A 26,507-nucleotide genomic window follows, 5' to 3' on the forward strand; every position below is an offset into this window, starting at 1 on the left:
TGTCAGACAGAAATCTGAGCAACAAGTCCAAGTTTCAAATATGATTTGCGCTGCTTTATTTATCTGATACACGGCTATGTGACATGACCGATGATGCTTATTTTCGATCCCCTGCGTCTTTTTGCTTTTCCACATGTACTGAGAGATGTTAAACCTGGAGCAATAGCCGCTAAAACAGCTAAAGGTACCTGTCCAGCTGTTTCTTGTTGTTCTCTAAATTTTTTCTTCAGTCAGACAAATGTTTGCCAATCTCTAAAGTGAATCCACAGATTTGTTAAGATAGCTTATATGTCATGATCTGTGAGTATTGTTGTGTTTTGGTTCCGTTTTGGGACAATGGCCGTAAAGTTTACAATGCAAATACATTTTACAAAACAAGACCGCAAAAGAAAAAATAATCATTTAATTTATTATGGCAAAGACAGGGATTATAAATCTTGCTTGTGATTGGACAGAACCCAAGACCGTTGCAACCCGTTGCCGTAATTTCCTGTTTTTGGTGTTCACTACCTCTATCTCACCAGCTTTTTTTTTACTGAATTTTCAGTGATTAAAAGAATCAAAAGACTCTTTCAGTGTTTCAAACTGATGTCAAAAAAAAGAGTTTGGCATTTCCAAAAGAAATTGAGAAACAGTAACAAATCCTATTTGACAATGTTGTAATTATCTCTAGTGGTGGAATGTAAACTGAAGATATTTACTCAAGGTGCCAAATGGTCCTATATGGTGCCGCTATACAATTTCCATATACTTTTTAATTCAACTTCACTCTAAAAGGCCAATATTGTGAGTGTATTCCTGTGTAGACTTAGATGAATGTGAAATATGAATCAGCTGATTAAGACCATTTCATTACAGATTCAGCTTTGCAGAAGCAATCAGTCAATGGGTTATTCCAGCTGCAGCATGAAAAAAAATATACACAAAAATGAATAATATTTATAATCCAATAGTGTATTATTTAAAATTCTGAAACCAGTCTGAATGCAGAATACTATAATTTACAAACAGCATTTAACTTACAGTACAAATGTAGTCATTGAACCTGAGTTTCTGCACCATGACCATCTGTTTACTTTCGATTTCTCCCCTCTACATGCCTGCTGATAGTCAGTCCACGCAAACAGATCCATCGCTGCCTGATTACTTCACCACAGTTTGCAGTCCAAGCGCAACACTTTCAGTTCCAATAAATTCAGGTCACAGCATTATCACATGCTTAGAAACACACAGCGTTACCAAGACGACATCACTGAGATCTGAGATGAGATGTAGTAGATGTGCCGAACCCAGTATCTTAAACATTTGCTTCCCGTGGGGTCAAAGTCATTGTTTCTATGATAAAATTAAAGTCTAAGTGTGCAATAAATATCCACGAACTCAGCTCTGTTGCAATGACTCACCTCAGTGTGGTGTTTCTGTGGACGAGCAGCATGTGTCACACAGAATGGATGCATGTCCACCATGCTTCTTCTCACTCATGCCTGGAGCCTGGTCATGTCACCCAAAACAGGCCCGTTAAATATTACCAGACTTGGTGGGAACTTTGTCCCATGCTACACACACATGTAAATACACAATGTGACTCAGACTGCAAACAATGTCCCCTATAAGTCCCCATTTCCCAGAGGACCTTGTAACTAAGCCCCCTCCCTCTTTTTTTTTTCTTTTTTCTTTTTAAATGAGCCGATTTGGATTTTCCATTCTACAAGACTTACTACATTATGCAAATCTCCCTTCCAAAAAAGTAGTAAAGATTATGTAATAAGTGTAACAAAAACTTAAATCTGTCAATTTTTCATTGGCTCGAATCAACATCTAACAGAAACAGGCCTGAATAATTCGAAGTGTCTTCCCTGACCACCTTCATTGCATTTGAAAAATATAAACAAATCTACAATTTGATGCCAACAACATACTCAAAAAAAGTTGTTCACAGAAAACACAAGGAACACCATTGTGGAAGATTCTAAAAGGAACTAGTCGATTGGTGACAGGTGAGGGGGTCAGGAATAAAGGGAGCATTCACCAAAGTATTATTATTTTAGCAAGGAGGATGGGTCGTGGTCAAGGACTGAAACCACTGTTGTGTGTACGTAACCATGAGAAACCATCCTGCCACCATCATCTATACAAAAACATGGACTCTGGGAAAGCTTGGAAAACCATTTTCATTCAACACAGTTTGTCACTACATGCAAAAATGTAATCTTAAACTGTGTTAAACTGAAAGGAAGCCATATACCAGCTCTATACAGCAACGGCCGCAAAGTTTCCTGGAAGTGAGCTCATCTCAGATGGACAGAAAGACAGGTGTTCTGTGGTCAGATTAGTCCACGTTTCAGCTACTTTGGACGTAAAAACTGATGTCTGGTTCTAAGTGCCAAAGATGAGAAACGAAGCAGCTGAAGTCTTGCATTCAGAGAGAATGGACAGACTTAAAAAGTCAAAAACAAAATCAAACAATTAGTATCCACAGTTCTCACAATTAAAAAGTACACTCAAAAGGAAGGGTGATGTTACATAATAATAAACATGCCTCTATCCCAACTTTTTATGTTTAAAATGTCCAAATATAATTAAGTTTGTCAGTAATTTATTTTGTGTTTGTGTCGGTTCAAATGACTTAACAAATCAGATTAAAACTTTTTTGCTGCATTTTTCAAGATTAAAAACTTCCACTTCTACAGCTCCCAGTCACTTTTGCACACTTACAAATACGACTACCAAAAGAAAATATCAACAGGGGGATGTGAATACTTCTTCCTCTATGTCTCCAACTTAATCTTAATTGCAAAAAAAACAACATTCCTGTGTTTCGTCTTGGTTATTTTACCTTGTGGTACTGCATTGGTGACTGGGTATTTATACATGAATTCAGCACATTAACAATAGGCCATTAGTGTACTGTACAGACCAAGGCATTTTTTTTAACAATGCTATCCAAAAATAATAGCACAAGTTCCTGCTGAACTCTAAACAGAGTCTCGTGAGACGTAGCATTTGCTTTCCTGTTGAACCCGTCACTGCTTCGCTTACACAATGGTCCGCTGATCTCTAAATATACTATCAAAGGGTTTAAAAATAAAACAGAATAGAGCCAATGAGACATTTTAACAATTCTACTTGATTTAATTTTCAATTGCATCCAGGTCTTAGCAACATGTTTCACTCTTTGTTCAACAAAGTGCATTGATTAGACAGCAGCACTGACAGAAGTAGTAGTAGTAGTAGTAGTAGTAGTAGTAGTAGTGGTGGTGGTGGAGTAGTTTGAAATCTTGCTTGTGCAAATGTCCTTACTCATGGGGCCATTACAAATCTCAGTTGGCATTTATACATTCAGTTGATAAAAGGAGTCATTAAGGCACAAGATTGGAACAAAGGTACAGAACAGTCACAAGAGGGAGAGTTATGAAAGCCGGGAGCTACAAGCTAAGGTATGCCGAGGTAACATTTTTTGAGAAGATCACTGCCTCTTTCGGTAAGAAAACTAGAATTTCCTAAAGTACAACATGAGAAAACTGTTGGACTTTGACAGAAATGGGGATTTTACTAAAACTACTCTTAACAAACACCACTAGGCCACTCTGCGCATCACATTACAGTATGTTTCTACACGCAAAATATAAAAATTAAGTCAACATGAAGTCAAAAGGGAGAAAAAAGGGGCAAATGCGGGTTAGGACTTCTGAGATTGGATGGCGCTTTCAAGCACATGACCAACGGTTTCCAGAAGGGTTCAGTGAAGCATTGGGTGAGGCAGAGAGGCTGTCGGACGGGTCAGAGGGGGTCAAGCGTCAGAGTGAGATGGAACGAAGGTCTCCTTTCGGCTGGCACACAAGACAAAAAAAAAAAAAGAAATGAGGTCACACATTTGCCTGTTGTCTAAGGCAGTCGCCAACACCCCCTCTACGCCGCCCAGTGCGCCCACTCCTCCTCCGGCACATATGAAAGCTCATTTAGCAGCTTCTTCTAACAAAGCGTGACAGGGGCTCGCAGGGACTGGGAGGTAGCTAAGGGAGGAGGGAGACTAGCATCCATGACCCTTCCTACAGCGGGTCATGGATGCCCTCATACGCAAAGGAAAACTAAAAAAAATAGGCTTTGAAGATGAAGATTATTACCATCACAGCCATCATCATCATCATCATCAGTGCCACTGCCACAGAGGATTAAAAAAAAAAAAAAAAAAAAAAAAAAAAAGAAGGAATTTGTTTTTTGTTGTGGCTCCAGATGATCCCCAGCCACTCTGTGTGCTTACTGAAGCTGTTTACAGATGGAGGAAGTGGTGACAGTCCCTTGTTAAGGGGGCCGCAGCATTATGTAAGAAACTGTAAGACTGGCAACTGTAAGAAAAGTATACCTCCATTCAAACTGTAAGGGGAAGCAAGGAGAGTCCCAATGCTAGCATTTGAGATTTATGCATTCTATATGTAAAAGCAAGGATATTTTACTACAATGAGAGCATGCCAGTGATTTACGGTTACATCATGAATTGTAGCTACAATGACAGGAACATTGGTATTTTGCATATGCCTTTGCATATGATTTGCATATGATTTTTACCGAGGGGTCAAGGAGGTAAACAAAAGTCAAAATGCAGTTCTGAATGCAGGTTTATCTTTTTTTCATTAATGTGACTGCATAAAAGCATAGATGCTCTATCTATCTTAATGATGCTGTACTGCCCTCCAGTGGTAAAGTAGAAGCAGTTATGGAGAGTAAAATTTTTTTACCTGGACAGTATTGCGTTATCAATGTCGTCGCCATGCTTAAACTACTCAGCCTCTTCTTCCTGTTGAAAAGAAAAAAATAGATTGATGAACAACACATGAACAGGAAGCAGTCAGAAATGGCAAGAGGTAGAAGACCGGCAAAGGGTCTAGCATTATGTACCATATTTGAGCACACTCAAAATGTTTCTGATGGCACAGTTTCATTGAATTTGATGAAAAATAAAGCAATCCCTGTAATACGTGTCATTTTCAGGCACCTTATCGCAATGACTTGAATTAAATCCACTGCAGGAAGATTACTGAGCTCAAAGGGTAAAGGTTACAGTTGTTGCATAACTATAAAAGCTATAAAAACTATAAAAGCAAGAAAGTGTTTCAAAAGCAATTGCTTTGTCTCCTATTGCTCTCCACCCATACTGGTAATTCCTATGCAACCGGTCATTGCTGGAAGTGGGCTATGAGGATTCTATACTTGGTATTTGAGTCCCACACAGATCTTCTCCTCTTAGCGCGACTGGAAAAAGACGTTGTGCAGACATGTCAAGCACACGCAGAATTTCAGACGTGACAAACTGCTGTAATACTACCTGCGTCTCTTCCAAGTCGTCTTCTTCTCCCTTTGACACGTTGAAAAGAGAGAAAAAGATAGGGGGCCGTGTGAAGTCACGGTCCACATGGCAGGAGAGTGAGAGGGCTTCGCATGTTAGTGGTGGCAATGAGGGAAGGTTAAAAATGGTGAAGATGTAATCCAAGGGAACTGGGGGTTTTTGTGGGTTAGCGTGATGGAGGGGTTGAGTCAAACTGAGAAGACAAACGACTGACAGCTTTCTGTGTGACCTAAGTGAGACGAGGGTGGTGCTTAAGATGGTGTAACCCATTGTATAATACTTTGAAATATCTAGGTGCAGATCCTGCTTATGTGTTATCATAAGCTGTTCCCTGCAAGTATAGCATGATGACAGCCTTATGGTATAAATGAATTGGCATTGTTATCTAAAATTAGACGCCACAATCACTTGATTCCTTCCAGTCACGCAGTTTAAGTCTGTGATTGCCAAAACACTGTCGTAAAAAACAGATCCACTGAACGTGGAAACAAATTAGGCAGCACGTCATAACCCAGAGGGTCATCTAATGCGAAATACCAGTTTGCTTTCTCCAAAAATCTGTCCAATAACACGATGTGCTCGGCCCCCCTCCGAAACTGGTCACATCCACTTCATATCCACTTTGCTCAGAGCGCTCTTGGCACCAAAAAAAACCACAGACCGTGACTTGGGAAAAAAAAGAACACGACGCGTCACCCTGTCAAGTCGGTGCATCCTCCATCTCCGTGCAACGCAACCAAATTGAACACATGCCCGAGGTATGCTCGTGTGCACACAGGCAGAGCCAAAGAACAAGGGGAAAAAAAGGAAGAAATCAATTCCACCTGAGAATGTCTTGAGACATCAAAACAAAAAGGGAAAAAAAATGTCTTGGCAGAGTAAGAGAAAGAGAGTCAGGGGTATTTTTTCCAAATGCGCAACAACACTGAACAAATGCTGTGTTGTGTCATCTTTGAAGTTTTGCTTGGGAATAAGAAGCCGAGCTGCTCCACGTTTGCACATTGTGCACTGGACTTCGTGACATACAGCTGCCTTGGCAAGAGAATACAGTTTCTACATAAGGCCTTTGTTTGTGGTCAGATCATGCATGAAAATCCCACTGCCAGTATGATTCACACCATGCCAAACATGGACAAAAATACTACAATCCAAACATATACCTCTTGTGCTTCAGCTTCTTCCTCTTCCTATGAAAGATGAAATCAGGGGGCATTGAGTTTAAGAATACAGAAAAAAAGGAGAATAAGATACATAGTGGTCCATACACGACTGATTTGTCTGTTACCACACTAATTCCACCTTAAAGGTTTAAGTAAAATACAGTTATCATGCTGCACACCATCAGGCAGCTTCGTAGAAAAGACTCTTAAAAGTCCCATGCAGCACGCAGAAACAGAGAGAAAGAAAACAGGAGAACAGTGGAAGTCTAGCAGCCTAAAATATATAAGACGCTGCAAACCACAAAAGAACTACCTCACTGCCTTGTTCATCTTGGTCCTGCAAGAAAGGTGGGACAAAGACAAAGCGGATGGAAAGGAAGGATGGAAAGAAGGCAAAGCAGTGAAGCAAAAGCGACAGAAGCTCAGGCAGAGTTTGGAATGTCTCAGAGAAGCCGAGCCCTTTTCACACAGCGCTTTGAACAGGGAAATCATTATGTCCCGTACTTTTCTTGAACCGCAAGCTAACTGAGGCTTCAAGGTGTGACTCTGCAGGGAGTAGACTCTAATTTGAGATCTAGTTTGGGTAAAACTCTCAGGGGAAGTTAAGCACTGCTGTGTGAAAAGGGACTGAAGTCATTGTGGACTGAGTGATACTTGCCCCCGTTTCCACCGGGCTCAGTGTGCAGAGTGACAAACAGAAGGACACAACTAATGTAGGGGGTCTCTTTATTTAAAACCTGACAGGCAAAGCCCAGGGCAAAAAATGGTCCATAAAGCACTCTCTTTGTTGCTCCCTGAGTTAATTAATTTGAACCTACTGCAATAACTGAAATCATTGAGGAAATATTCTCATATTGGGGCTTGTTGTAGAAGGCCACAAAGACGTAATCTCATTCAACTGCACTCCTAACAGATACCATTATCAAACTAGGGAAACAAAAAGTGGAGCATAAAAGTAATTCACTATCAATCCAACTAAATTTTTACAGAATGACAAGCCTCATACTGACATCTTTTCTTTTGCCAATCCCTTGAGGTCATAGAATAATAATTTCTTGAAAATGAAAGGCATAAAAAGAGCACACATGGGCTACAACCACAGCCTCTTGGTGTGGCCAAAAGTCGTGCTATGGCCGTATCTTGTTCTTTACTCTGACTCTTAGCTTTGCAGTCAAAGTTAATGCCGTTTATCTAATAAGTGACTTGTCCCTTTTGGCCTAATAGCTTAGCAAACTCTGCAAGTTTGTAAAATGATCCTAATCAGACAACTGAAAGAAAGACACTGAAGGAAAGCTTGATATACTAGAAAGTGGCAAGGGATGCAAAATAATGACCACAAGGTGTAGGTCATTTGAAGGAAAAAGGCCTCAGGGGGGCTGAGGACAGATGATAAAATAAAGGCAAAGTAAGATCAAATAAAAATCACATTAATCTACCTCAAGCTGTCGTAGCTCTTCTTCCTCCTAAAAGAAATAACAAATAGCAGGTCAGCTGGCTATGTGGGAAGCAAAAGAGCAACACAGACATGCGCTACAGGGAAGTCTTCTGATTTAAAAATGGAATCTAAGGAAGCAGTTGAGGATGTCAGGAGGCAGCTACTGCTGGGAAAAAAGGAAGATGTTAGCAACAAGAACTCATTGAGGGGCAGGAGAGAGGTGAAGTGTTGAAGTGAGCAAACTGAGTGAGAGCCACAGACCAAGATCTCCTCCCACCCCATCCCAACCACAGCAGCCCTCCCTGATCTCTGCACCATCGAACCCACGACTACATGGAGGAACCGTTGAGAGAGACGATCACCGTAACACGGTTACCTCCGACTGCAAATCCTCTTCCTCCTGGAGGGACCAAACCAAGAGGAAATGGACAATAGAGCAAAGAAGGGGTCAAATGCTGTACAGTGTGTGTGCATGAGGAACATGAGCGGTGTTAACACCAGCAGACAGACCTCTGGCACCTATTTACTTACACGGCGTGTTAACGGATATGTTAATGGATGGACAGAAGCATGGACTGAGGAGATATGTCAACCCGGAACTGTTAAATGAAATGAGACTGTGTGACGTGTCAGTGAATTATTTTACACACGCTTTCTCTATCAAAAATTGGCAAGTGGGACAATGAGAGTTGAGTAAAACCCAATGTTACGATGGCATGCACTCTAAGTCTATAACACGAACAGCCAAAAGCCAAACCCTTAAGCTAAAAAAGGGGATGTAGCATTTTTGAAAACCTTTCTGCCAATATGATTTATTATAGTGGGGAAATGTTCAGTAAAGTCAGACAAAAAACAAATCTGAACAGCAAGAAGTGCATTTCCTCCAAATCTGCCTGGGAAACACGGGGTGATCTGAGAATATTGAAAGATACAAAATTGAATGTCATTTTTATGCGCATTCAAAGGACTGGGTAATAAAACACCCACTGTCCTTTATAGAGATAGGATCTGGAAGTAGTCGTATAGATTTAAATAGATTTCATACTGTACAGCATTAGCCCTTTACCAGTCTTTACTGATTTAACCGCTTGTGTAACATTACAAGACAAACCCTCAATAACAGAAGAACCTAACACTGAGGCTGCAGAATCAAAACGGCATCCGAATAAAACTCAGATGTAAGGAATACAAAAAACAAATGGAAAAGAAACATGAAATCTAAGTCAGTTTGAAAGTTAATAGATATCATTGATGCTCAGGTCATGTAAGGAATCAGTCATGTATGTCGTGCTGTAGAATGACTGGAAAGCAGACAGAGATGGGGCAGCGGTAGGGACAGGCTCATTCCAAACCCGCAACAACTGCAAAGTAAGAAACCAGTTCATGAACATCCACGAAATGTAATGTGCATGCTTTACATGATATGTGATTAACAGGGACAATGAAACATACATCATTTTGAGTGAGTGCAGTTTTGTCCTGCCGCTAGTAATGTTGGAACAATTCACCACTGGTACTGACTGCAATTCGTGGACTGCTGTTATCAAAGAGGTCATTTTATGCTTTTCTTAAGTGTGCAAGGTAGATGTTTGGGCTTGTAAAATGTCTGCGTAGTTACAAAGTCAAAAGGTCACGTCATGGAATTTGTTCTCTCGCTCAGAAAAACATGGCTCCCAAACTGCCTGAAACACCCAGTTTGTAGTCCAAGTTCTTCTTCAGTTACTTATCTACCTCACTGTGGAACATATTTGCATAATATCTTCTATGTGGCTAGTTTGGCAGGTTTCGAACAAAGAATGACCAGCTGCTTTGCATTCCACCATTTTTGGCCAATCAGAGTAGTCTGGGCTTTTTCGGGAGGGGAGGGGGGACTTAAAGAGACAGTAGCTAAGACGGAGCGTTTTAAACAGAAATCAACAAGAAATACTGTACCTATGCACCTATATATTTTTTTTAGATTAAAGCATGTGAAACTCCTATAGTTGCCCAACAAAATCAAACCAGAGACTTCTATATTAGCATAATTTGAACTCTTTCATAAAACAACAGAGCATGCCCCCTTTAAGCACTAACTTCAGTTTAGCATGCTAAGAAAAGTTTTTTTTTAAATTACCTGTTCTTCTTCCTCTTCTACCTCTTCTGCCTGGGCCTGCTAACAGAAGACACACAGAGGACAGTATTAGAGATGCCAGCTCCACCCATTGTACATTATGTGTGTCAATACACCATCCACAGATCCTTCAGATCAGAATCAGTTAGAGTGGAGAGGTTGTGGGACTCTACTGACACACCTTGAGCAGGACAGTTAATCGATAATGATTATGCAGTGCAGTGTGGGTCGCATCATCAAGACAAGCAGCAACAGTGTCACTAACAACCCCAAAAAGACAACAAAAAAAACTAAAGACAGGGAACGTAAAAGAAGGTAGTGCAAAAAGACATTGAACATCTACTGTTACTGAGGAGATATTTACGAACGATGAACAGGAATGTTGCACACGGCGTATTAGTAGACGACTGAATCTAGGGAGAGACTTGAGGAGATGACAGGAATGCAAGGATGACAGGAACTTGAAAAGGGAGGTAAACCTTAAATAAAAGGAAGAGGACATTACAGGGAAAGAGGAGATGATTGGAGGAAAAACAGACAATTCAAGGAATGATGGGAAGGTACTTCAAACATTAAAGCGAAGGAGGAGGCAGCAAAACGACAGGAGATTGGATTCTTGTTATGTGGCAATTACTGTGTCTTCTGTGACCTCGTCCGTTTCTTCCACTGCCTCCTCCTCCCCCTCCTCCGCTGCAGGGGGCTCATCTCCTGCCGTTTCTCCTTCTGTGGCTTCATCGCCTGCCTCGCCACCCTCACCTTCCTCTTCATCAGCTGCCTCTACCTGCTCCTTCTCTCCGTGTGCATTCCCGTTACGCTCCTCCACTGGAACCTCCTTGTTGTGGGGTGAAAACAACAAGGCATGATCAATGAAAACTAGTGACGTAATAAGAAGTTAGCGTGAATTTTTATTCAGTCACTGCTTCAAGGGCACTGGGATGGTCAGCTAAATCAGTGGGAGGGGTTTAGAAATATACAATTAAAATGTGTTAAGTCTGTAGGCGGCAGTCCGGTGAGTGCAGTAGGAGGAGTTAAAGAGGGGAGATAAATGTTTCAGTACTTTGGGAGGGAAAAAATTACATTTGAAGTAAGCATCACAAAAAAAATTATGAAATATGCTATTTTGGCTTAGCTAAGAGACTGGAAACAAAAGCGAAACACAAAGCCTGACTCTGTCCTAAGGAAATCATATTTACCTAAAGCTCATTAAGTAAACATTTTTTCTTGTGATGATATGTGGCATGCAAGTCTGTAATATCCTCAAAGCAGTACAGGAGTTTGGAGAGTATGCACCTGCACCATGACCGACTCCAGGTCTACTTCAGGATGAGTGGGGGATATGGCAGCCGGTTGGGGAGCTTCACACAAATATTCACGTAAATGAGAACCAACTTTAGGCTGTCATCGTTCTACACAATGTACAGCAAATTGTCTGAGGTGGGTGCTTCGTTCAAACCTGCCAGATTCCATCTAACGGGACACGTTCTCCACGCGTCACCAGAGATCATGGTAGCCCGGTTGAACTTGTTTTAACTTCAGCACATAGCGCACAGACAGCCAGCTTGGCACAGATTGGTTTTTGTGTCGCACAACACTCACAGACATTAATAGGTTTGGAAGCAGCGCACAGTCAGTGGGGTTACATGGCACTGAAAGGATCAGATAATTGGCTAAACACAGTGTCTGCCACACACACCCAATGCAAAAAGTCCCTTCAGATAAAACAAGCTACACGTAACCTGTTAATTATGAGTTTAAGAGTTGGAGAGTGGATTTCGCTACCTTTAGCCACAGCCAGACAAATTTTCTGCACCTATTTCCAGTCTTTCTAGAGATTGATTACTACAGCTTAAAAAGAAGCTTTCAGTTAGGAAACAAGGACATTCCTCAAAGTGCTGCTTTCATCAAGGGACCAGAATTAAAAAATAAGTAGTAAACGCAAATCGCAAATTGAACTCCTCCTGGAACAAAATGAATATGTAATTAAATCTCTTCACATAGCTCCACACTGAAACCTACAGGGTAAAAAAACAAACAAAAAACAGCTCATCATCAGCTTAGCTGATCAGGAGTCTGGTGTGAATAATAAACAATTAAATCCATTACTATTTTTTAGCTGCTTTAAGTCGAAAGGCACAAAAAGTACGTGAGAATCCTGCAGCCACGTCAATAACCTGTAATGCAGATACAGCAGTGCAGTAAGTTGCAGTGTGACCGGCAGGACTGGAGTTTTCCTCTGGGATTAAAACTGTTAGAAAGTTACTGGAATCAGAAAGTACAAAACACACAAAATACCTCCTATAATTAAGCACATAGCAAAACCCCAACAACAAACCAGGAACATCAGTTCAAACTAAACATGATGGGTACACGATGCTCAGCAACTTATTGGTGGTCTGGACACAGTGAAGCAGTGTCACAGTGCTATGATCACAACTGAAAATATTAGGTTAATCTGAAGTGAAATGTCATGCAACACAAAGATTACTCGATATAATGGGAGGATCTAGTGGCCATGAGGAAATTACAAGCCTGTTGAAGTTACCAGTTGTGACAGGAAGGGAAGTAGTTAAGCTATGTCCACTGAAGAGGAGGAGGTGAAGCACAATGAAAAAGAAACAAAGCATGATGGGAAAAACGGGAAAGTAACGACGGCATTATTACTGAGTCGTCAGGGTTTTCCGCAGCGTGGGTCCCGTTCTGCACAATGTGCTCCTTGTCAGCCTGCGCTGCTTCCTGCGTCAAGGAAATGAGGTTGAACACAAATCATTAAAGCAGCAGGGGGAGATATTTACTGTTTGAATCGTCAACACCACAAAACTATGTAACTGGGCAGTTGTCTTTTAATAATCCACTTAAGTTTATGACAACGGACTAAATGTGACTCAGCATCTTTGAAGCTGATACAACTTTGAGCTTTTAGTCAAAGTTTAAAATAACCCTGAGATGTTCTGGTTTACAGATTATCCAGTCCTGCAACATTCAAAGTCTGAAAGGGTGTTGAACTGACGTGTTTGAATCCGGTTTAATTTGTTTCATACGCATGAAAAAGAGGGTGAGATGGTGGGATGTTAACCTCGTATGTGCTTTGATGTCAGTGGGCAACTTTTTAAAAGTATTTCAGGGCTCGCTATTTTTCTTATTGTTCTGCAAGACTTGTAGGCTGATTTTATGGCAAAACAATGAAAACTACATAATTCATGTACAATTCCTGTGACGATCGCTTGACACAATTATTTCCACTGACTGTATCTTATATGGTTTAAAAACTAGCTTGAGCTGAATGAGTTTCTCCGTTCTTTTACAAATCTGTGTCGAGAGAAGCAGAGAAACTGTGTAAAATGTAAATTAAAAAACACAATTTAAACATCTGCAAATCATAAAAGACTGGATAAGCCGTGCTAAAAAAAAAAAAGAATCATCTGGTGTCACTTACATTCTACACAGTGTCTCAGCTTTATCGGAAAAGGTGTTGTGCTTATTGATCACTTTTGTATGTTATTACTACAGCTGATATGCTGTCAATTGCTGATACATTTTGTTGTGGGTACGTTTTTACAGCACGATGAGACTGTGTTTTTGTTGTTCTATAAGTCATGTGGCCTACGAAGTGTATACATAATACACTGATGAAACTCTTTGGGGGTTTCAAATCTTTTAACGCCCTGATAACTGCTCGGCCCGATGATTTCTACAGAGCACACAACTGGAATAGTTGTTTTGCTGTAAATATGCAAAATCCTAGAGACAGTTTCCAATTAACAAGATATCAGAAATTCAAACTAGATTTTATTTATGCGAGTTTAATTAAGGAACTTTCAATTGGAGTTTGGTTGAACAAACAACACTCCCAGCAGTGGTAGCCTGGCAGAGGGATAAAAGTAACTGAACTGATTTGTGTCCATTTGATAAAAAAAGTTCCAAAAGTTCCAACCTTTGACCCAGGAGGAGGAGGCAGGCCCAGGAAGGCATATACTGAGTTGTCCTCCTTAGCATCGAAGAATGTGTCATAATCCTGCATGAAAAAGAGAGAAACAATAACTAAAGGAATTACAATGACTTGCAGACACAGTCCTCTGATGCTAAACTTGCCCACATGGTTTGTGAGCAATATCAATATGGCATCATATCATTCCACATTCTGGAGCAGGCAACGATTAAATGAAATGCAGGTCCTTTTTCTGCACACCCACCCCACAGTAGCTCTCTTCGTTGAATATCTGCGGAGGGAGGGGGATGCCATTAGTGGGCTTCTTCTCCTCAGGGACGTTCTGTCTCATCCACATGCGGTTCTCCTCGTTGCAGGCGATGTCCAGCTGGGTGTAGTCCAATTTCAGAGCTTCCAAGAAGCCGACCACATCTTGCTGCTTCTTCTTGATCTGGGGGGGGCAGAAAAAGTCATATAAAAAGTGATACGCTTCCAGGAGATCTCCACTGATTGCACAGTATGTGGGGGATAAGGCTGCGACGTTAACTTTTTAAAGAACGCACTAAGTGACAGTATGGGTTCACGTCAGGTACAAGATGCTCCCTTCCCTTTTCTACGAGAGCTCAACCCTTTAGACACTTTTGTTGTTGTTGTTTTTACTTTTTTGTATATTGGACTATTATATGGAATAGAAAATGTCATGGATAATTCATTTTGGGGTGTGGGGCATGTAAAGGGTCCTATTTTCACACTAGTTTTCATTGTTTTCAAGTCATTGTGCAAACCATTCAGTTGAAGTCATAGATAGACCAGTGCAGACAGTGATGAGGTGTCATCTGCTAATCTTGGGTAGAAGACCAGATAAACTTGGGCAAGAGCCAACATGCAAGTAAGTCCACTCAGAGGACAAAGCCCTGGGCTTTGGGTTGAGGGACAACCCTGCTAACTACCGAGCCAACGAGTCCGCTCTGCTTCAAACTGCTTATTTAGCTTTGCCAAAAGTAGATCTGGGAGTGAATTCACCCTCCCCGCAACGGTTATCACCCCACCCAGCACACACAAAATGTCACATTAGGAAATATCTGAACACAAATAAGGAAATAAGCAAAAGCCCTTTTATTTGGGGGGGAAAAACCTTTACTCACACAACCTGTGAGCTCTGGATAGGCGAATCGCGAGGCTCTGTTACATTAAAAAAAAAGTTTGGGAGCCCCTGTTCTGGCAAGCGACTCGCGAGCTAATTAAACAAAGAAGACAAACACTCATCAAGCAGGAATCTACGCACACGTCAAGTCAAACACTTGCCAAGAGATTTCAAGCAAAATAAATCAAGGGGAGTAATTTCTTATATTTTTTAACCCGCTTGTGTCAGTGTGAGCGACATGTCCTGCTCGGTTTAAGCAGTTCAACCTGCAAAAGTTGATCCAAAGGGAAGAGAGCTGAGATCTTACCGCTGTGGATCCCGATGAAGAGGCGAGGAACACTTTGATGACCATTTTGTTACAATATATTTTGGAGAGTAATATGCAACGAGAGGGGTCTTAAAGGAGCAGGCAGCCTCCTCTATTATTAGAGCGCACCCAGGACGGGGACATAGCACTGAGATCACACACACATACACGCACTGCGGGAGTTATTTTTGTCTCCAGGCTCCATTAGTGAGAGATCGGTGGGTTGGCCCCTAAAGGGGGGGACGCAGCGCCACACACACTGATTGGCAACTTCAGCTGTCTGTTCGTGCAGGGGACAGGGCCGCTGGTTTTTCTAAGTCCTTCCCGAGGAGGACAGAAATAGCACTGACCAGCCCTGTAGGTGGATTACAAACGCAAGGATGCGAGCCCCAAAGGTGGAGCAGTTTGCAGGTGCAGTTAGGGCGCAGTGAGCACGCAGACATGTCCGGCCTGACAGGTTCCTCCATGAGTGGCACTAGTTTTGGTTTCCTATTTGCTTGTTTGTTCATCTTTTATTTTAATCTTTACAATAAAGTTTTATTTGTTTTTTTTTTTTCTACAGCCTAAGTTGTTTTGTCTTTTTCTTCACAAGACCATTAAAATGTGAAAGATGCTTCCAACAGAAGAAAAAATGTGGCCACCAAAACAGTTCTGGAATTGAGTGTTAGTCTCAATTAGATAGCTTCTTGTTTATGTTTGTGTTCTTGCTTAGTTCCCCCGTTTGCGTTCCAGCTTATTGTGCCGCCTGTAACCATGACAACAGTATCTTTATGAAAAGTTCGTTGGCATCCAGATGAGTGGCCTATATGCCGTATTAATTACTGCAGCCTGTCAGTGCTTCAGAGGTTCGTAACAAACTTCATTGGCATTGGGATTTTTATACTTATTTTATCTGGAAAAGGGATCTCCTACTTTACTTTTGGTCGACCTTATAGTCAAACTTTTCCCTGAGTAGTTCCGCCTGACATTCAGTGGGAAAAGACGCCATGTATGTGAGACGGCAGGCCTTTTGCCCCAAAAAGGACTGTGATGGGGACTCCGTGAGCTGCAGCACCGACACCTCCAGGTGGTCCACTCCCTCCAGACCGTACTGTGGCTCTGATGACCCTCAGGATTCATCCGACGACGAGGACAAAGCTGACTCTCTCCTGCCCCAAGAAAACCAGCCGGGTCCAAAGGAATCTGGATTCAAAAAAGGCATTTTGTTCATTTATTTTTTTTTCATCGCACTATGTGTGTGTTTAGATGTGTTGCGCAATGTCGTGATTTTCCTCTCTTTAGATAAGAAAGGTCAGGGGAGCAACAAGCAGAAGACAAACCATCAAATACTGAGGTTGCCTCCAGTCAAGCCCCTGCAGGGTTCAAAGCCAAGGGCCCAGTCTGCCACCATGAACTGCATCAGACAGCTGAGGAGCCAGGTGTGGGATCTGCAGCAGCAGCTGAGTGAAGCAAAGACCGAGAACAAGCTGCTGAAGACAGTCCAGCACCGCCACACAGTGGCACTGCAGCACTTCCAGGACTCAGAGAGCAGCGTTTCACAGGTTGGAGTGGTCATGTCTCCTGATGCTCAGGCACATTGACATCATGATCAGATGACTTTTTTTAATTAAATGCCAGCGTGTTCTCACATCACCAACATTCAAAACCTGCTTTTTTTTTTTTTTTGTGCCTAGATTTTAGCCAAGCATGACAATGAGACCAGGGCCCTTAAGGGGTTGCTCCGTGACACCCGCATGTGCCGTGACAACCTTTCAAGGCAGCTACAGGCCACAGAAATCAAGCTACTTAACACAAGGGCCACTCTCCAGCACCTGCAGCTGCTCAGCCAGGACCAGAGCCTGCTGGAGAGGGAGGAGCTCGCCCTGAGGCTGGCCAAGGCCACAGCAGAGCTGGAGGAGAAGAACAGGAGGATGCAGGTGGGCGAGTCTGGAAGTTTGAGTGAGATGCTGTGACACACTTTGCAGCTCGCACAAGCATCCATGGTCACGCTAGAGTGGAATTACAAAAGTAGATGTGCTCGATTTTATTTATATATTTCAATTATTATTATTATTTTTTATATTACTCTTTTCTTTATACATAATCTCTGTATTCTAGGACATGGAGAGGAATCTTGAGTTGAGCCAAGCCTCATTCAAACGCCAGATGGTCACTGAGCAAAGGAAGGTCCGAGAGGCGAGAAAGACAGCCTGTTATCTGCAGGAGCATATCTACCAGCTAACCAGAGGAATCCAGGTAAGCTGGAGGAAAACTGACCGCAACATCGCGCACGACTTAAAAACGTATTCCCAGTGAAATCTGAATCACACAACAAGACCAGAAAGAAATAAAGATGAAATGGATACAGTGTCCCATATTAAGGGTCAGCAATATTCCAAATGAAGTGGACACACACCTTTTGTTTTTTTTCCAATTCAGGGCAGAGAGAAGGAACTGGAGAAACAAAACATTTACTTCCACCGATTCCTTCAAGTGTCAAGCAAAAAAGGTATACAAAGTTAGTGAGCTGCTTTCACACAGGGAAGCCGTTCCTTAGGGGCCAACTGAGATTTGTGTTATATTTCCAAGGTAGAGAAAGCAAGATGGTTCAGACGGATCGATTAGCTACCATCCCAAAAAATGCATCAAGGCTGCTGGAGAAGGGATATTCTGAAATTGAAGAAAGGCCTGGACAGCAGGACAGCTCTGTGAACTCGGTACAAATATTGTATATGTTCGGCTGATTTATGTTGAATGTTTTTGAGACAAATTGATATTTCAAAAGTTTTCCTTGCTTCCTCCAAGTTTTTATCTGTGGTCAATTTGAAAAAAAATCCAAAGTTTTGCTCTAATACATCTGTACCTCATTTCAGTCTTGTAACAAACAAGTGCAGGACTCTATGGATATAGAAAACCCAGAGAGAGAGCTTTCTTCACCAGAGGAAGACCACCAAGAGGATACTGAGACCTCTGCAGGTGAGTGCTTCAGTCTCTTTAATATCTGCAATTTGATCTCATATCTGGGAAGATTTTAGTCATGCAAGTTTTTTTGCTCTATGGCGTATTAATCCACTAACATGCCTCTCTGTGATAGACCGTAAGCAACATAAACAATGAGGTACACGTGTGTTCTCAGGTCTCTCGGAGTTGTTCAAAGAAAACACAAATGAGAGCAGTTGCTCAGAAGAGAGTGCAGAAGACACCCCCGAACAACAAACTGAGGACAGCTGCGCTGAAGACACGGAGGCATCAGAAGCCCCACAGGTGTTAGAAGAAGAGCAGGAAGAAACCGACGTCGCTGACATTTTGGAAAAGTCTCTTAATGAACCAGAACTTAAGAGAAAAGAAGACAAGCTCCCAAAAATCAGACGCAAATACACATTCAAGCAATCTATAGAGAACCTGCATATTGGAAAACCTGCCTACAACTGTGCTGACATGAGACCAGCTGAAAACACCAAGAGCACGATGAAGGTGGAGGAGCGTAGCAGTGGCCCCGCAGACCTCTGTCTATCAGGTGGGAAACTCAGGGGAAGTGGAGAAGAAAGCTCTCTGCATTGAAAAAGGGAAGAAAGGCAGAAAGCATCGGCTCATGTGGACTTCAAGTGAAACCACTTAACAGTTCAAACTTTTAGCTAACAGCGCGCACCTTTGATTGACTTGAACGGAAACTACCCGACTTGTTGTTGTGGGACAGCTGCACTTGCAGCATTACAATAAAAACAAAAATACAAGTATTTTTCTTGCGTCATCTTTTATTAAAAAGAAATGTCATCATAGGCATTCAAAGCACACTGGGATACGTTCTAAAATCAAAATCATTTTTACAAAAACTCAAATTCAAATAATAAATTACCGCTGCAAATGGAAATAGAAGAAATGCACTGCGTTTCTTTTACATACTGGTCAGCAGACAGAAAACGCAGCTTCCATTCTTACACAGCAGACATGCCTAGCTGATGGCATTAAGCCCCAATGTGACTACTTTGTTGCAAACCACCAGCCAGCATGTGATTCCCACTCCACCTGAAAGGAAAGACCAACTCTGTCAGTGAATCTGATTAAAGTTCTGTGAGAGGATAAGAATATTGTCTGCATCTGCTGTGAAATTCGTATTGGAACAAAACAACCAGACCTACAGTGTATACAACAATCATTTAATTTGGTCAAAACAATGTCAAAATTTTTTTTTTACTAGATGAAGGCTGCCCTCAGCCAGGTATGCAGGCTCGGACGGGGTTAGGAGGGTGTTTTCAAAATGAACTTAACCGAAAACTAATTTCAGTGCCGTCTAATGAGGGAAGAAACGTTTCGTTGCCTGACTGCACACATCCCGAACATTATGTTCAGCAAATGCTAAATCATTTAGTCTGCTTGCATTATTCAAGCTGCCGTACATTCCATCACATATGAGAATGAGGCTTATTACCTGCCACTCCCGTTGGGAAAGCCACAAGGCGCTCCACAGGTGCGATCCACCGACTGGGTACCACAGTCACAGGATCAGAGTAATACTTCCATATCAATGAGATCATCAATGCAGCCTGAAGAGTAACAGAAAGAAATGTGTATTTTTTTTTAACTCAGAAGGAGTGCCTAACGACGTTCACACTTTCACGATGCGGTCATCTCTTACATTCTTTTTCTTAAACGATCAATTAAGTTCTCAGTAAGTATGAACTGGAGGACAGGACAGATGGCCCATGAAGCTACTCATCCAGTTAAAGTCTTTGCGCTTCCACTTGAAATCTCCACCTACCTGCAGTATGTAAAAGACAATGTTCACGACCCATTTCATTTTGGCTTGTTGAGCGGTTCTTGATTTCACTGCAGAAGAGAAGGAATGAGTAACGATTAAACTCGACTAAACGCATTGATTTTCTTCTGGAAAGGAAACATCTTTAATAATGTAAATGTAAATGTATTTTAATTATACAGCCCTTTACAGACAATCCTTATGATGTACCAAAGTGCTTTACAGCAGGTAATAAATAAAGAGAAGAATAAGTAAAAACAAATAAAAACAATAAAAGAACAGTGAAAGAAATAAAATACAACAAAATCGAATAAGATAAAAGTGTCATCATACTACTGGGTATTAAAAGCAATCCTAAATAAGTAGGTTTTTAGCCTAGATTTGAAAAGGCCCGGGTCAGAAATAAGACGCAGCTCAACGGAGAGCTTATTCCAGAGTCTGGGGGCAGCGACGGAAAAGGCTCGGTCACCCCAGTGTTTGTATTTTGACCTGGGCACTTCCAGCAAAATTTGATTTGTTGACCTCAGAGCTCTACCAGGATTGCGGACTGTTAAAAGCTCAGATAAATATGATGGGGCGAGGCCGTTAAGAGCTTTAAAAACAAACATTAAAAGTTTAAAATCAATTCTATAAAGGACAGGAAGCCAATGGAGGGAGTTAAGAACAGGAGTGATGTGCACACGTCTGTTAGTGTTGGTCAAAAGACGGGCAGCAGCGTTTTGCACAAGTTGGCAAATAATGACCCCATGAGACTTTCAGGCTTTGATCGGATTGAGTTAAAATTTTGCCTTAAATCGGATTTACGTCACTGAAAACGTTGAATACGTTTGCAATTATTTCAAGACCAGGCTAAGTACCTTTTATTCCACTTGTTCATGGCGGGGATATCGAGAGTGTCATAAAGGTGTATTCCTAGCAAGATCTTGGAATAAAACAGAACATATCTGATAACAAGATTACGTGTAGAAAACGTGTAAAAAGTCACAACTTTGCCTCATTTTGGACAATTCACAAAAATGCTCTTCTTTGAAACGCCAGTTGGTTCGCAAGATAATCCTGAGGCTGTGGGTGAGGGACAGGAACAGGTAGCAGCTGTTCCCTGCCAACACTTAGTAAGCATCAAACCTCCGGCCACTTCCTGCAGTTGCTGCTTGTGTGCGAGAATCCGCTTGGGCACACCTCCACGGCTGTGGAAGACACAGCATGTACCTCTTGCGTCTAAACGTAAACCTCTGTACAACTTTGAAACAGAACACAAATGTGTTCAGAAGCTGTACAGAGGTTGACCTTAAAAACAGTTAGGAGCAAATAAAACTCGTGCAATAAATGGACCCGTTCTAAAAGCTTGTGCTTTCTCATTTTGTTCGACTGTTTATATGTGCCGATTTGTCAAGTTGATATATGCACAACAGGTGGACTGCACTGTTGACAGCTTCTCCAAGGTAGTCTGCTGCCAGAGCTTAAAATGTTAGTGTTCCTCTTAAATCGGCTAACTTATATATTAGTTTGTATCTCACCATGTGTTTTCAGCTTGTCTGTTGTTTTGTTAATTTTTCGCTCCAATCTTGCATATCTGGCAAACTCATCCATCATGCTGATGGAAGACTGCTCCTTCTTCATCTCCTGGATTTCAGTCCTCATCTCGCTCTCCTGCTCAGCGTCTTTCTGCACCATCTTCGAGAGCTTGAAGGGGGAGGAGAAATGACTTGTTACTGAACACAAAGACAGTCTGGGTTTGACTGCAACATAAGAGTCGACAATTGAGCCTTAATCACAAAAATCTTGCTAGACATTAAGAAGTGACGTTGAGTTCAAACGTAACAGTTTTGGACGGCGGGGCTTCATTTTAGTAAGCTACATTTAGCACTAAACATAAGCTGTGAAAACAATTAGTGGAATTAGTCGATTTTCTAACGTTACAAAGGGCTCCTTAACTTAACAGTGATGGGGGGGCGAAATGTTTCCCACCAGTGTGAACTAAATATACCGGCTTGTTATGAAAACCCCACCCTCTGGATGTGGTTGTTCCAAGCTAGCAAGCTCACGTTAACAAATAGCATCACTCGCGGGGTTAGCCTTACAGAAGCTAGTAAGCAGCGCTATTTGTCAAAGAGACGGACCTACGATTTTATACTGAATGTAACGAAACATGTTCCGAAGCCCTCGGTCAGGCACTTAATATATGCAAGCAATAACCTCCTACTTACAAAAGAGGATATGGAAGGCAGGAGTGTTTTCATGAGATTGCATAAAAAAACCGAGCACAGCACCAAAAACCACGCATAGCCGGTCGCCATGTTTTTTTTTCCTGCAGTTTGTCAGTCAGCCTCCTCCTTGTTGCAGCTGTGGAAACGCTGAACTGCACAGTGAAATGACATTATTCCGAAAATAACTTGGTGCACAACAAAAAAAAATGAGCGCCAACGGTCACAAAACTATGTATCGATTTAATTGAATACTCCTTTTTTAAAAGGCATGTTGGAATCTTGTATGCACTTTGTGTGTTTGTTTGCGAGTTTATCAATGATACACGAAGACTGATAACAGATTAAACTCCAGTATAATTTCTACTTGACCAAGAATAAACATCCATGTTTAATTGCATAACTGTGTTCTCCACTTTTGCAGCACACACCCTTCGAGTAATAACCGCTCGTGGTTAAACGTGAGAGTAGGCTGATTGGCACACCAGCTTGCCCACACAGGTAAGATGTTATGTTTCAAAAATGTGCTGTCTTGACCTCAAAGCCAATCAGTGGACGCAAGGGGCGGGGATTTGCGCTTCCTGGTAAATTGGTAGGATAAGGGATAAAATATACCGAGCGAGGGATCCAATCCGGTTTGAGCTAGTTCTGGTACTGGTCGGACGTTAATGTTACGTTACACACTGTTCTGTAGGTGTAGGCTGAGGTGTACGGCTGACCCACATTTCCTATAGTTTTCTGAACACTTAGAGCTTGTGTTATCTCTCTGTCACCGCCGATCTATCTAAGCAACAATGGGAAGGAAGAAAGTAAGTTGAAACATGTGCATCACGTGGTATATGTTTCCTATATTATGCGTATTTGAAGATTGGTGTGTTGCTAAAAGTACAGGGTGTTCTGTTCGGTCACAGTGTGTCATTTAAACTATACGCGCCGCGGTGTAAATGTTGGGTGGGAGAAAACGAATATGCCACGGCGTGGATGTGCACGCATGCAGTCCACGTTTGATCTGCTTAGGTCTGTCGTGTTATTACTGAGAAGTGGCGCCTTTTTACTCAGTGCGCGGAAACGTGCCTTCTCGTCCAAGTGTTTCCAGTTGCACAATCTTTGTGCGCCTCATTGCGTTACTAAAATGTTTAAATTGTATCCGTTTCGTGCTTTAATTGTGCTTTGCTCAAACAAAGGGGTGTAACCAGCGTCGAGGTACAGGTTGCAATTTAAAGCAAATTACAGCCGTGAGCCGTGAGATTTTGACCTCTGACTTTGCGCCCTGTTGCGTGTCACTCTTGATGTGTACAGTCCCTTTCTTAAGGATCGTCACGGCAGCTGTCTCCTGGGGGAAACGCAGCGACACTGCTGGTCGGTTTTGGGTTTAACACAAAGCACGCGTATTAATGCATGTCGGATGGGTTTTAAGGGAGTTATCATTCCGTTTCTGTGTTTCTGTACGTGCATTAATGCATGTAGCGCGTGTGGAGGTGGGGCGACTCTTACTTTTCTTGTCGTAAAGTAGGTACAGCAGCACAACCCCCCCCCCACACACACACACACAAAAAAAAATGGCTGCATCGCGTTGCCCTTTCGGAAAACAACTCGGATCTATCCAAACCGATTCGTTTGTGAATCGCGTCGGACCCTCACCACGTAGCGTACACATTGCATAATTTCTTTGTGACCTAAGGGGTGGGAAATGTGCCCATCCCCCCTTTGCCTTACACACCCACTTCAGCTCACTCATGAATGGCTGTTGTTGTTGTTCACGGCTTGTTAATTTCTTTCTCATCTCTCTGTTTTTCCACACAGTCTACCACTGATGCAGATGCAGGCGCAGAGGTTTGTACCCAAGTTTGGTGCACCCAAGTGGACATTTTGTTCTGCATTATGTGATGATAAAGACACGGTCTCGGCCAGCCACTTAAAACCGATTATGCGCATAATTTAGTGCCGCCTGGTTTCTACCCCGCTGCTGAAATTGCGGGGTGTCCCGGACGAAATGTTCTCCATGGGGTTTTGCTGCACAGGTCATGATCCAATTTGCTGAAGCAGCTTAACCTCTAGGTGGCGCAAGTTAGTCTGTAACCACTAAAGTACATTGTGTTGACATGCTTTGCATTTAGCTGAACCCCGCAGTGACTATAACTTGAGTGTTTTCTTCTTTTTTTTTGCCCCTAAAGACCAGTAGAGAAGTACATATTTGGTAGAACTGTGCCACATGAGCCTTAACCCAGACTTCCCTGGTTTTCATGGATCCTGATTTAAATAGCATAATTTCTTTTTGGTCAAAGGTTTTTGACACTTATACTAATCCAGCAAATAGTTTAGTATTATTATTATTGTCCCAAATGGACTGTTTCTGACATTGCAAGACCCAAGCTGTTCACCTTCATAATAAGAGAAAAGAGAGAACAACACGTTCTACCAGGCATTCAATCGCAGCCTGTCTTCTTCTTAGTGTCAATGTTGCTTGCATGTGTCTTTTGTTCTCACACAATCCCCCCCCACCCCTAATCAAGATTTCAAAAGTGTTCTGCTGACTCTTAAAGAACGCAATCTTGTACTCATCAACACTTGATTTGATTAACGCTGTATTGTGTTTTTTCTCTTAGCCAAGGCGAAAGTCTCAAAGGTTGTCAGAGGTGAGTTCCACAGAGCCTTGCAAAGATACTTGATATTTAAATAAAGACAAGTATGTTTCTTTTTTTCTTCTTTACAGCACATTTTGTTAATTTTCTGTTGCGTTTGCGTTACAGAGAGAGACGCAGCCAAAGGCACAACCAGAAAAGACAAAGGTAAAGGTAAGAAAAAATATTTTAAAAAGATGCGCATTGTATCGGTGCTACGGGATAAGATGGATCTGATAAGATTGAATGGGGTGATTTTTTTTTTTTATTTATTTATTATTTTTTTTATTATTTTTTTTTTATATATATATATATACCTGACTGGTGGTACGTTTTGGTTTGTTCCTCACAACAGGCGACTCCAAAAACCAAAAAGGTGAAAGAGGTGACAAAGGCCGAGGCGACAAAGGCCAAGGCAGAAGAGAAGAAGGAAGAACCCGAGGCAGAGAAGGACGCTCCTGCAGAGAACGGGGAAGCCAAACCAGACGAGGTACTACAGGTTTGGTTCTCTCTGACTCGACTTTGCATAGTGAGAGATGAAAAGATCAAACGTGTTTTTCTCCGTCCTCCCAACAGGCTGCACCAGCAGAGGAGGCAGATAACGGGGACGAGGCTAAAGAGGAGGAGGAGGAGGAAGAGGAAGAAGAAGAAGAAGAGGAAGAGAAAGCAGCAGAGTAGTAGAGCTGGAGCTCCTTGTACCTCCTTTTTGTTGTAAAATGCAGAGAATATTTTTATCCACTATTTTCTTAAGACAGCAATGTTTTTAAGGACATGATTGCAGATTCCTTTTTTTTTGTTTGTTTTAATACTAAGATTTCCATTGACTTTTCATGGCTTCTGTGAAGGGAAAATGTCTTCTCTCGTGTTCTTACGATTATGTTTAGGTTGTAGTTTTTTTCTGCCCAACATGCAATCATGCCTTCATCAGTGTGGGAGAGTTTAACTGAGGGACTTTGTCACCTGTGCTGTTCACGACGGCACACCAAAATACTATGTGATTGATGGTTAAACGTACGGTTTGAGAGTTGTTCTGTGCTCACGGCGCTCATATTCAGCATTCTTACAAGAAACGGAGGGGTTGTGTGTTGTTTTTTTTTTTTTAATGATATGGTACAACTGAGAAGGGTTAAAAGTGAGCCGTGTTGTCAGCCATACTCTAAAGAAAAAAAAATGCATTACAGAGTTGGTCATACTTGTCACGGTTTATCCTGTTAAAATATGTGGTTTTTTGGGGGGTGGGGGGGTGGTTTCTCTATCATTGTACAGTTTCCTCCTTTTTAAAAATGTTTTTTTTTTTTTGTTATGGATGGTATAAAATGCCAATTAAAGTGGGGAATTTCTTTATAGTACTTCTCATCTCTGCCTGCTGTGTTCTGTCCTGCGTACTGTGAATAACTATGAAAGGCTTATTCCAGAAAGTGATGCTTTACCAATTCAGAAGGCTCGACGCAGGAAAAAATGCCTGTGAGACTAAATATTGCGTTTTGATTTGAAATCAATCAGTGTGACTGCTGACTCAACG

At 41.8% G+C, this 26,507-nt stretch overlaps 4 protein-coding genes across 54 annotated transcripts; 2 read left to right on the top strand and 2 right to left on the bottom strand.

The window, feature by feature from the left end:
- Positions 1 to 3,107: 3,107 nt before the first annotated feature.
- On the bottom strand, positions 3,108 to 15,599 carry sh3bgr (SH3 domain binding glutamate-rich protein). 50 transcript variants are annotated; one of them, XM_075473749.1, is made up of 12 exons: positions 15,426 to 15,598; positions 14,240 to 14,425; positions 13,981 to 14,061; positions 12,711 to 12,782; positions 10,699 to 10,881; positions 10,053 to 10,088; positions 8,316 to 8,339; positions 7,941 to 7,967; positions 6,505 to 6,531; positions 5,324 to 5,353; positions 4,737 to 4,795; positions 3,108 to 3,830 (listed from the first exon to the last, which is right to left on the bottom strand). In XM_075473749.1, exons 1-11 carry the CDS (start codon positions 15,468 to 15,470, stop codon positions 4,778 to 4,780), a joined length of 729 nt encoding a protein of 242 aa, XP_075329864.1. In that variant the 5' UTR covers positions 15,471 to 15,598; the 3' UTR covers positions 3,108 to 3,830; positions 4,737 to 4,777. The 50 variants fall into 50 exon arrangements, with proteins under 50 accessions (XP_075329864.1, XP_075329863.1, XP_075329861.1 ...); XM_075473748.1 differs by having other exon boundaries at positions 10,053 to 10,091; XM_075473746.1 differs by having other exon boundaries at positions 10,684 to 10,881.
- Positions 15,600 to 16,411: 812 nt separating this feature from the next.
- On the top strand, positions 16,412 to 18,965 carry LOC142388705 (uncharacterized). The gene is made up of 6 exons (XM_075474251.1): positions 16,412 to 16,622; positions 16,707 to 16,966; positions 17,099 to 17,341; positions 17,523 to 17,660; positions 18,278 to 18,380; positions 18,541 to 18,965. The coding sequence occupies exons 1-6, from the start codon at positions 16,412 to 16,414 to the stop codon at positions 18,963 to 18,965; spliced, it is 1,380 nt and encodes a 459-aa protein (XP_075330366.1).
- Positions 18,966 to 19,150: 185 nt separating this feature from the next.
- Positions 19,151 to 22,534, bottom strand: get1 (guided entry of tail-anchored proteins factor 1). Its single transcript, XM_075473798.1, has 5 exons — positions 22,368 to 22,534; positions 21,678 to 21,843; positions 20,164 to 20,231; positions 19,834 to 19,948; positions 19,151 to 19,430 (listed from the first exon to the last, which is right to left on the bottom strand). Exons 1-5 carry the CDS (start codon positions 22,455 to 22,457, stop codon positions 19,357 to 19,359), a joined length of 513 nt encoding a protein of 170 aa, XP_075329913.1. The 5' UTR covers positions 22,458 to 22,534; the 3' UTR covers positions 19,151 to 19,356.
- A 470-nt stretch (positions 22,535 to 23,004) lies between these two features.
- On the top strand, positions 23,005 to 26,334 carry hmgn1a (high mobility group nucleosome binding domain 1a). Of its 2 annotated transcripts, none has more exons than XM_075473735.1 (6): positions 23,005 to 23,173; positions 24,168 to 24,197; positions 24,971 to 25,000; positions 25,115 to 25,153; positions 25,341 to 25,475; positions 25,562 to 26,334. In XM_075473735.1, exons 1-6 carry the CDS (start codon positions 23,159 to 23,161, stop codon positions 25,661 to 25,663), a joined length of 351 nt encoding a protein of 116 aa, XP_075329850.1. In that variant the 5' UTR covers positions 23,005 to 23,158; the 3' UTR covers positions 25,664 to 26,334. The 2 variants fall into 2 exon arrangements, with proteins under 2 accessions (XP_075329850.1, XP_075329849.1); XM_075473734.1 differs by having other exon boundaries at positions 23,010 to 23,173; positions 25,115 to 25,159.
- Positions 26,335 to 26,507: the final 173 nt, after the last annotated feature.

Source organism: Odontesthes bonariensis, chromosome 9 (genome assembly GCF_027942865.1).
Source record: "Odontesthes bonariensis isolate fOdoBon6 chromosome 9, fOdoBon6.hap1, whole genome shotgun sequence".
NCBI classification, from domain to species: Eukaryota; Metazoa; Chordata; class Actinopteri; order Atheriniformes; family Atherinopsidae; genus Odontesthes; species Odontesthes bonariensis.

Coding starts and splice junctions, on each gene's coding strand:
- hmgn1a (XM_075473734.1), top strand. Junction 25,160..25,340: donor CAGAAAAGACAAAGGTAAAG/GTAAGAAAAAAT, acceptor TCCTCACAACAG/GCGACTCCAAAAACCAAAAA. Junction 25,476..25,561: donor GGGAAGCCAAACCAGACGAG/GTACTACAGGTT, acceptor TCCTCCCAACAG/GCTGCACCAGCAGAGGAGGC.
- LOC142388705 (XM_075474251.1), top strand. CDS start 16,412: ATGTATGTGAGACGGCAGGCCTTTTGCCCCAAAAAGGACTGTGATGGG. Junction 16,967..17,098: donor CAGAGAGCAGCGTTTCACAG/GTTGGAGTGGTC, acceptor TTTTGTGCCTAG/ATTTTAGCCAAGCATGACAA. Junction 17,661..18,277: donor AGCTAACCAGAGGAATCCAG/GTAAGCTGGAGG, acceptor ACCTCATTTCAG/TCTTGTAACAAACAAGTGCA.
- get1 (XM_075473798.1), bottom strand. CDS start 22,457: ATGGCGACCGGCTATGCGTGGTTTTTGGTGCTGTGCTCGGTTTTTTTA. Junction 20,232..21,677: donor AGACAAGCTGAAAACACATG/GTGAGATACAAA, acceptor TCTCTTCTGCAG/TGAAATCAAGAACCGCTCAA. Junction 19,431..19,833: donor TTTCCCAACGGGAGTGGCAG/GTAATAAGCCTC, acceptor CTTTCCTTTCAG/GTGGAGTGGGAATCACATGC.
- sh3bgr (XM_075473744.1), bottom strand. CDS start 15,470: ATGGTCATCAAAGTGTTCCTCGCCTCTTCATCGGGATCCACAGCG. Junction 14,062..14,239: donor ACGAAGAGAGCTACTGTGGG/GTGGGTGTGCAG, acceptor TTTTTCATGCAG/GATTATGACACATTCTTCGA. Junction 10,882..12,710: donor CGGAAAACCCTGACGACTCA/GTAATAATGCCG, acceptor CCCCACAACAAG/GAGGTTCCAGTGGAGGAGCG.